General features: G+C 42.8%; 1 protein-coding gene across 2 annotated transcripts in view; it reads right to left on the bottom strand.

Moving 5' to 3' along the window:
• RIMKLA (ribosomal modification protein rimK-like family member A) overlaps positions 1–10,195 on the bottom strand; it is a 29,982-nt gene extending 19,787 nt beyond the window's left edge. For both annotated transcript variants that reach the window (XR_001145248.1, XM_004678867.2), the window contains exon 1: positions 9,981–10,195. Coding sequence is in view for 1 of the 2 variants with exons in the window: in XM_004678867.2 (XP_004678924.1) it covers positions 9,981–10,143 (163 nt within the window). In the remaining variant the exon portion in view is untranslated. The remainder of the gene's footprint in view (positions 1–9,980) is intronic.
• Positions 10,196–10,201: the final 6 nt, after the last annotated feature.

Genomic DNA, 10,201 nt, shown 5'->3' with positions numbered 1-10,201 from the left:
AAAAAAAAACAAAAAATCCACTTTATGGGTAATTGTGTTTTGATTTCCTTTTGCAAATATTTTATTGTTTTAAACATACAATAGAAAAATGGGAATACTCTACCCAAAGGACTGAACTTTTTTTTCCTAACCCAATGTAGGGTTAATTTCTACAAAACTAGATTTTTGTGTGTGTATGCACAACAGTGAAGACAGGTACTCCATAATATAGAGAAATAGCTTTAGAAAAAGAAAATCATAATCATTGTTGGAAAGTAAAGCTCTAAAAATTATCAACCACCCTCCTAATTCATGCCAATAGAGGGAAGTAGAAGTAAGGATTAAAAACGAGTTCAGTCATTCCAATATGAATTTTCTCCTGAGATTTAATATTTTGCTCCAAACTTTCACATACGCCATTTAAAGACGGTGAGCCTCCCTGGTGGTACAGGAGTTTAACTCAGCACTATGAAGCTCTCTGCAGCCACTGCAGCATGAGTTTGATCCCCGGCCAAGGAGCTGACCCACCTGGCACAGCAGACCTCTCCTGACCCACCTGCTGCTCCCCTCAGCAGTGTAATTCGTTGATCTGCCTGTTCAGCTCCCCACTGTCTCTGGTGAGTCATTTCACCCCCTATAACTCTGGCCTACACCCCAGTTCTTGTACACATAAATAAAAATAAATCTTTAAAAAATAATGGAAATGCATGTATTTGGGGTGCCTGCAATAGATCTCACTGTAGAAGTCTGTACTGCACAGAGCTGATGCCCAGCAGGTTACTGCCCTCCCAGCTGCGCACACAACGCTCACTTATCTGTAGACACAACACATCCTTGGCTTCACAAAAGTAAGCTTCAAAATGAAACTGTTTTCCATTTCAGTATATCAGAAAACAGCCTACAAGTACAAAAGAGGCAGCAGAAGCAAGCAGGACCCTGTGTGGGACCTCACTTGTGGCGGCTTCCAGACCATTCTATTTTAGTAGGATCCCATCACAGTGTTGGGCAGTGAAACTCTCAAAGTTGTCAGAAAGGAATCAACAATATAAATAAAGTGAGCGGGTAATCCATAAGTGACTCCCATTATCTTGTAGTATTAGGAGGATTTGTCATTTGCAACGTGACTGATTCATCTGAGTCCTCTCCAGGCTTTCCCTGGTTGTTTTCTACTCCTCCCTCAGCATTTTCTCATCAGAAAGTTGTTTTTATCCTTAACAAATACATGCTACCACTGCTCCTCCTTCCCCTTTAAAGGTCTTTGTTACAATGCTCAAAGAAATCTCTCCTCCAACCTCATTAAAAGTCACATTCATTCAGTGGCTCTTTCTCTTTCCACCAACTGCTATTTTGAGGTCATTCATTAAATCCAACCTTGAACTCTTGGGGTGAGTCCGACACCTTATGAAACAGGAATACAAAAGACGAACCAGGTGGTCTCCTCCCACTAAGAGCTTACAGTCTCCTTAGGGAGAAAAGCATAAACAAATTGATATATTCATCCATTCATTCATTCACTCAACCACATATTTACATTTGGTTTTTATTTACTCAGCACGTACTTTGGGCCAGGCTCAGCGTTGGTTTGAGTCTCCCCAGAAGCACAGCCTGTGTCAAGGGCTGGACTGCAAGAGCTTTATTACAGTGGGGATTTCAGGAGACACTGGTGCGTGAGTAAAAAAGTGGATATAGCAAGTAAAAAGTGTGCTACCAAAGGAGTGGCTGTCTCTGGCAAGGGGGCTCACTCCAGGTGCAGCACTTAAGAAGTGGTTTAATGCAAACTCCCCAGATATGGGGCCACGGGGCTGGCGAGTTATAACCTTTGCATTTCAACTCAGTCTTTGGTTGAAGGCTGCTATTGGGACATGGTGTTAACTCATTCACCTTTCCTTTGTAACAAAATTCCCAAGACTATTTACTGTTTCCATCTCCTCACTGAAGCTGCTCTTATCCGGGCGCTTCTGCTAAGTCCTCATTGCTAAGTCCCACAATTCTCATGCTCATCTTTCTTGATCTACCACCACCATTTGACGTGGCTTGAGCATGTCTTCCTTCCTGAGTTTCTCCATTTGCTTCAGGTGGGTTTCTTACTTTCTCTTACCAGAACTCAGACCCTTTGCTGGTGCCTTCTCCTCTCGCTGACTGCTCAACATTGCAATACTCCAGACCCCGGGCCCTTGGGCCTCTTCTCGTTGCACGTTTGGCACAGTCACTCCCTTGATAGGTGTAAGGAGATGCTACTACTTTGGTCTTTTCAGCCATGACCTTCCCCTGAATGCCCACCAACAGGATAAACTGCCTGCTTGACACTTCCACTGAGCTATTTAACAACCATCTCCGAGTCCTGATCCTCACCACCAGCTCAGGCCTACTCCACAAAGTGTCCAGCTCTACCTATTTTATCCTAGCTCAGGCTGGACACTTTGGAGTCCTCCTTGACTAGTCTTTCATCCAAATCAAATCTGACACAGTAGAGAAATGCTGACACCCAAGTCTTAAATATATACCCCAAATCTAGTCACCTTTCATCACCTCCCATGAACTCATTGTAGTCCAACAATCATCCTCCCCCATATGAATTGTAGCAATGACCTCCTAAGTGATTTTCCAGCTTCTGTCCCTGCTGTCATCAGTCAGTTCTTAACACTGTGGCCAGAAAGACCCTCTGAACATAAGACAAGTCATGTGACTCACCTTATTGAGTGACATACATAAGTGAGAATCACCAGAGGATTCCCAACTTAAAGTCTAAGTCCTTGCTTGACCCATGGCCCCTATACAGCTGTTTTTTCCCCACTCCAGCCCGACCTCTCCAAAGCTTGCCTCCTTATTTACTCTGCTCTGACCTCACTGGTCTCTCTCTGCTACTTCCTCTTGCCTAAACTACTCCACTCCAGATATCTGAATGGCTTGCTTCCTCATCTCCTTCAGGTCTTTACTTAAATGTCGTCTTCTGGCTGAGGACCACTCCAGCTACTATATCTAAAATTACAATCTCCTCTCTCACTTAAGGAAATGTTCTCTCCCTCACCCTGTTTTAATCCTCCTTAGTCCTTTTCACCACCATACTATGTATTTTATTTCTCTTGTTTAGATTCTTCCTCCTCCATCTAGAAGGTAATGTTCGTAAAAGACAGGTATTTCTACCTATTTTATCCTAGTACCCTGGCAATACCATATATAGGACAGTCAACCAATATTTGACTGACTGACTGACAGACTGAATGAATGAATGAACTGAAACATAATAATGTGGGTAGAAACTTGTTTGTTCTTTTTCTCCATTATATCCGCATTGTGTTAGGATACAATGCCTGACACAGAGTAGGCACACAATTATTTGCTGAATAATAATAAAGAGATGAACAAACGGGAATTTTGTGCAGATTTAAATAAAAAAACACTGAAGTATTAATAGAGAGTTACAGGAATGAAGAACTGTTATTCCTGTTAGCGCCAAAGTGCATAGTGATTTAAATTGATCACTTTCTCATAGTGAAATCTTAAGTTAATTTTTAACTTAGGACTTCCATTCCTAGATTTTGAGATCATGTTGTAGTTTTGCACTACAATAATGCAAACTCCAGATAAGGTGAAGTCTCTCAGGAAAGTACGTCAGGTGTTCGGGGGAGGCCTGGAGAAAGGTGAGGCTAGTATGGAGGTACATGGTGGTTGGTAAAACCCTCATTAATAAGAGGACTGGCAAGGGGCTGGGGATGACTGGGAGCTCTCTAGTGATCAACCTGCTTTCCTGCACTTTGCAGATACCAGTTATTCCACAAATTAAAGGTCTGTGGCAACCCTGTGTGGAGCAAGTCTATCTTTGCCATTTTTCTAACATTATGTACGCACTTCATGTCTCTGTGTTTTAATTCGGGTATGTACATTTTTTTAGGTAAGATGCTCTTGCACAATTAATAAACTACAGTTCAGTGTAAACATAACTTTATATGCACTGGGAAACCAAAAAATTGATGTGGCTTGCTTTAGCATGGTGGTCAAGAAACAAACCCACACTATCTCTGAGCTCGGCCCGCACCGCCTCCTACCAGGCAAGCCTAACAAACTGGTGATAAGAGCAGCAACAGATGGCTCAGAGACCCACAAAAAGGGCTTGGAAATCTACTGAGGATACCAATCCACTGGTTTAAGAACATAGTTCATGAGACACCCCTAAAAATTACTGTTAGAAAAATAAACTTCCAGTCCATTCCCCACCCTTGAGGTCACTCTACAGATCTAAGTATGAAGCCTGAAAGCATATTCCTTCAGGTTTGGAAACAGGTGGTCATTGCTTCCACGCTCTCTCTGATCTTTGCACTAGTGATGCATAGTTGTGTGTTTAGATTCTAAGGTGCCAGGTACAGGTTTTTGGCAGGGCCCAAGGTTAAAGATCAACTTCTGTGCCCAAAAGTTAGCATGGATAAATAAAGAACACGGTGAGATATCATCTCACACCTGTAAGAATGGCCTATATCAAAATGAACAGAAGCATCAAGTGCTGGCGAGGCGGTAGGGAAAAGGGAATCTTTCTGCACTGCTGGCGGGACTCAAACTGGCCCAGCGTGCATGGAAAGCCGCAAGGAGGTGTCTCACAGTATTAAACATGGGTCAGCCAAATGACCCAGAATTCCATTCCTAGGCATCTACCAAAAAATTCAAAAATGCTACTTTGAGAGGAAACTTGCATTCCCATGTTTATTGCTAACATTTGCTATAGCTTATTGTAATATATTATAGCCAAATTATGGAGACAACCTAAGTGCCGCAAAACAGAGGCATGGATCAAGAAGTGGTATAGATACACAATAGAGTACTACTCAAGGATCAAAAAAGTGATCATGCCATTTGAGGTAACATGGATGGAGCTGGAAGGGAGAATGCTAAAGGAAATAGGTCAGAAGGTTGTCACTAATATGTGGAATATAGAGAAACTAAAGATAAACTAAAGATAAGCGTTAAAATTAACACTTGCAAGCTGACTAACAAACTGAGTGCCTGAAGAGGGGAGGGTAAAAGAAAGGGGTCAGAACAAGGAAAGAAGGAATCAGAATGGTCTATGGTGGTGGGCTATGGTTTGGTGGTAGGTTCATAATGGTGGCAAAATCTGATGGGGTATACAAATGTTACCTCAATTAAAAATAAACTTGAATAGGGCCCTCCCTGTTGGTGTAATGGGTTAAAGCACAGCACTATGAAGCTATCACAGCCACTGCAGCACAAGTTTGATCCCTGACCGGGGAGGTGACCCACATGGCATGGCAGACCTCTCCTGACCCACCTGCTGCTGCCCTCAGTAGTGTATTTCAGTGTATCTGTCTATTCTGCTCCCCACTCTGTCTTTGGTGAATCCTCTTGCATCCCCCTCCCCCCACACACCTCTGGCCTGTACCCTAGTTCTGTATGCATACATAAATAAATCTTAAAAAAATAACAAAAAATAAACTTGAATAAAAACATAAACCTAAGGGGAAAAGGTTAGTATGGCCCCCATTCTTGCTCCCGTCTCCTTGTACAGTGGCAGAAAGCTATCCTTGCTCTGAGGTCTATTGTCATTTGGAAGGTTGTGATAACACCATTAGCTCATGGAAATTTAGTTAGGACCACTCCCTCCTTCCAACCCTTTTCAATCTTAGGTATCTACTACAAAGAGCCAAGTAAGCGCATCTCAAAACAACACAACTTAAAGGATGTGACCTAGAAATGCCATAGGTTCAACAAGGTTTAGTTCTGAAAGAGAAGAAATGCTGTATCATATCTCCTAAGAGACCAACTGCAGCACACCCCTGTTCCCAGGTCACTCATTTTCCTGTCTTGCTCTCTGTCCCTGATTTTGTAGCTTTGCTTGTTTCTTGAGACAAATTAATTATAAAGACTAGCCAGAGACCAGAGAAGTTAATTCCCACGAGTGACTATCCTCATTCATGGCTCATCACATATCCAATCATGATCTACTAAGCACAGAAGCTACTGAAAAGTCTCACATACTGCAAGTTAGCCTTTAAGGCCCAAATTTCAGTCATCCAACAAACATTAATGAAGGTGCTCAACAAATACTTATTAATTATTCTCAACCCTAGAAACAACAGTGTTAAGGGGTTAAGTCTCCGCACTATGACTCTATCCACAGCCACTGCAGCACAGATAGCAGGTCAGAAAAATGAGTCTGACCTGGGAACGGGGGTATGTTGCAGAGCACACACCCAAGGAGCCCTCTGATGTGCAGAGGAAACTGGTAAACAGATAAATTACAATAAAACATGAGTGCTATTTTAAAAATTATGTGCAATGTTGTTTGGGGCAGGAGTTCAAGAAAGACTTTAGGAGTGACTTGAGTTGGATTTGAAGATAAATAAAAGTTCACCATAGGGAAAGGAGCTAGACCAGATGAGAATCTCAGAAAAAAGGGACTTACGGGCCTCTCTGGTGGAGCAAGGGGTTAAGTCTTAGCAGTATGAAGCTATCTACAGCCACTGCAGCACTGAGCCTGACCACTGCCAGGGAGATCACCCACATGGCGCAGCAGACCTCTCCTGTCCCGCCCGCTGCTCCCCTCAGCAGTGTACTTCAGTCAATCTGCCTGTTCTGCTCCCCACTCTGTCTCTGCTTAATCCTCTCATCCCCCCACCTCTGGCCTACACCCCAATCCTTATATGCAAATCTTATACGTAAATCTTAAAGAAAGAAAGGGGATTTTGCTCAAGGGGCATAGTGAAGTCAGTGTAGAGGAAACAAAGTGCTGAGACCAGAGTTACTGAGTTTCTGTCCTAGCTGGTGCTGGATCCCCAAACACCCTCATTGATAAATATGATGATGTTATACGTTAACAGTAAGTGAACCCAGACTAGCATACAATCAATGTCTCACCCACCCATCCATCCATATTTTTACTGTGACTATTATGTGCATTTTGGTGCCACAGACACCACCACTTTGTTTCTAGTGTTGAGAATAATTAATATTTGTCGTGTGAATGAATGAAGATCTTGTGTCTTGTAAGGCGATGAACAGAATTTTCACAATGCCTCTCCCAGTAGAAAGGCAGGGAGGGATTGCTTCAGTCACCTGAAGAAAAGTCAGTCCATTCTTCCCAGTAGTCTTTCCCCCCAAATCTATGTAGGGTAGGGTAAATCACAGGACCCCAAATAATGATCATAAACCTTGTATTTGCATAATATATTTAGTTTACTTGTATCAACTTACTTAAAATAAAATTACAGTAGTAAATCTAAAGATTTTCATCTCTTGTCTGAATCCTATGTTTAGGTGTATTCAGAAATTCTTATTTCTGGAGTTGGGCTCTCACGAGCCTCAACCTAGGGAAGCTCAGAAATTAACTTAAGCAACTACCTCAGGCCCTCACCACATGTGCCCCCAAGTTACTCTTTCATCTACTCCTACAAAAATCTAAAGAGGGGATGGACAGAAGTAAAGGTATGAGGGCTTTGTAAAGGTGTTTCCTTATTTAACTTCCTAGCTTACAAAATTACTTTGCAAAGTTACTCTCTTGCCTCAATTTAATTCAATTCAGTTTAATTCCATATCTACTGAGACAGGTGCTCTAGGTTGCAAGGGTGTTAAAGTATACTCATTCTGAATCCCTGGGCTGGGAATCAGGAAATCAAATGTTTTACCAGTGAGTTTGTGGAGCGAATTACTTCATTTCTTTGAGCATCAGGTTGTTCCTCTGTAAAAGGAAGGGCTTAGAAAGAACAACCTCAAAGTGCGTCCCAGCTCTCACAGCCTATAATTCTCAAAGCAGAAACAATATTGATAACATTTTAACTCTTTCTGTAGCTCAAAGGCAGTATTTTAGAGTTTTTTCCCAGAGGATTTCTTTGGCTTAGCAAACTGTCATGGGCTTTCTAGAATATAACTATAGAAGAAAGTGGGAAATAAAGCACATATCTTTATTCACTCAAAAATATGTATTGAATGTTTATTATGTGGAAGGGACTATTCTAGTCACTACTGTAGCAAGCACCGAACAACGCAAATAAGCTCATCCTTCTGAAGGACCTGGCCTCCCAGGGCTTCAGTCCACCTCTACAACAAATAAATCTTTGGATTGCTTTGGACAGCAGAAATAGTGATCTAATGGGTTTATTGGATGTGTGTGACTTGTGTGTGGCTATCTTTGAATTATCAAAAGATGAAAACTGCATTAAAAAATACTGTTCTTCAGTTTCTCCACTGATCAGGCAAATAACTATGTAGATTTTCTTATCACTTAAAAAGAAGTAAGTGCTGGTTTGTGAGTTGAGTAAGATATATTCATACATGAATTCCAGTAAAAATTTCATGCTAAATAAAAGGGCTTAAACATTTCCTGAGCACTAGAACTTAATTTCCTTTTTTGAGGAGCACTAGAACTTAGTTTTCTTTTTTGAGGAATTACTCTTTAAAATGGGGTTTTAGACACAAAAGAGAAAGCACTTCTCTAATCTTTTGCAGACTGATGGATCTGCAACAGGAACACTTGATAACTGTCTCTCAGAAAAAAACCATCTTTGTTCAAAGCTGTAAAACAAGCAAACAAACAAATAAAATAAAAATCCAACAAACCTGTGGGTGGAATTAGATCTAGATGGATAAACTATCACAGGGTATCCCGTTTAAGTATGTATTGACACAATTTTTCAACTGGAGGAGACTTGGCCCTCAGTTTAAAAACAAGAAACCTGAGATTCAAAAACACAAAGTGACTTGGCCAAGCAAAGCCAAAATACTTGTTAGCAGCAAAGCTGTAATAAGAATCCAGCCCTGCAGATTCCCTATTCGAGAATCTAATGTTTTCGGTACATTAACTGAGAATTTGAGCAAGTCAAGGCTAGAGAGAGGGCACCCTTTATGGTTGACTAAGTGTAAGACCCTTCTTAAGTGTAAGATGTGTCTCCAACAAGCAAAATCTGATATTACTTATGAAGAGTTTAGATAAATTTATGGATGAAACATCTATAAGATCTTTCCACTTAGAAACAGGTCATATTCAAAATCTCTTTTATAAGCAGCCTATTCAGAATTGGGAATCCCTTTCCCCATCAAAGAAAGCAAACAAATTGTGAGCTTTTTAACTGGGCATGGTTGAAATGATGAAATGGTATTCCAAGAAGCACCCTGAATCAACCAAACCCTTCTTGAGTCCTGGAATTGCTGGAGTGGCTGGACACTTCGAGAGGTCAGTAGAGACTCAAGCCGCCAACCAGGGGGGTAGGTTCCTAAATCTCAGATGCCTAAGTCAGAGACAGTTTATGTTAAAATAATTTAAGAGTATCTAAAAACATACTAAACTTTCTGAAGTCGGGAGCACAGATAACCCATTTGAGTATGAATTATGTCTTACCCCAAAAAGTCTCTTGGGCGCAGTGGGAGAAGCCACTAATGCCAGAAAGGTCTGCACCTGAAATCCTGGCTTTTCTAGAATCAGAACTTAACGCTTTTAGGGAGGAGGTTGAGTTCAAGAAAAGCCATCAAAGCGCACTTTCCACTCCAGAAGCGCCTCCCCAATTTTTATCGGATTTCTCCCCCTACGTGGATTCCTAGCGTGAGAATAACCTGCTAGGTAGTGCATTGCTGATGCTTATACGCTCCCAGAAAACTTTTCAGAACATTCACCTCACTGACAATTTGTAAATTAAGTGTGGATTTCTATCCATCGAAACGGATAGGGTATCGATGCAAGCAGAAGCTGTCAATTGGGATGAGCAGCTTGATTTCCCTTGGACCTCCAGGCGGCTTCAGATGAACCCGTGGTCCTCACAGGGTCCCTAAGTACATCAAATCCCGTTCTCAAATCCTGGCATCGGGGCTGACGGTTGTGGTTAAAGGAACGCCTCAAGGTTAGGGTTTTCTCCAATCCCAAGAGGTCTCGAGGGGAGGGCGTCTGGTTTGGGGGACCCAAAGGAGACTTGACTGGGGGAGGCCCGGGTGCGCACGCCCCCCCGGGCCGGCTCTCGGAGGCCCCCAGGCGCGCTCCCCGCCCTCCCTGAGCCCGCCTGGCTCACCGAGGTGGCCGCCGACGACGGTGACGGCTATCTGGTCCATGAGCACCGCCCGGAAGCGCACGTCCTGCTCGGAGCAGCGCTGGCGGAGGGCGCGGAGGATTTGCACCTGCGGGTAGTCTTCGCGGATGCGCCGGTCGGTCAGGAACCAGAGCTGGGAGCACATGGCGGCCTGGGCGGCGGCGCCCGGCGCGGCGCTGACCCCCTCGACGCCCCGGGGCGCT

This window comes from Condylura cristata, unplaced genomic scaffold, assembly GCF_000260355.1.
Source record: "Condylura cristata isolate star-nosed mole 26May11 unplaced genomic scaffold, ConCri1.0 scaffold00008, whole genome shotgun sequence".
In the NCBI taxonomy this organism is placed as follows: Eukaryota; Metazoa; Chordata; class Mammalia; order Eulipotyphla; family Talpidae; genus Condylura; species Condylura cristata.
Note: the sequence above shows the minus strand (reverse complement) of the source record. Positions and strands in the feature narration are given on the sequence as shown.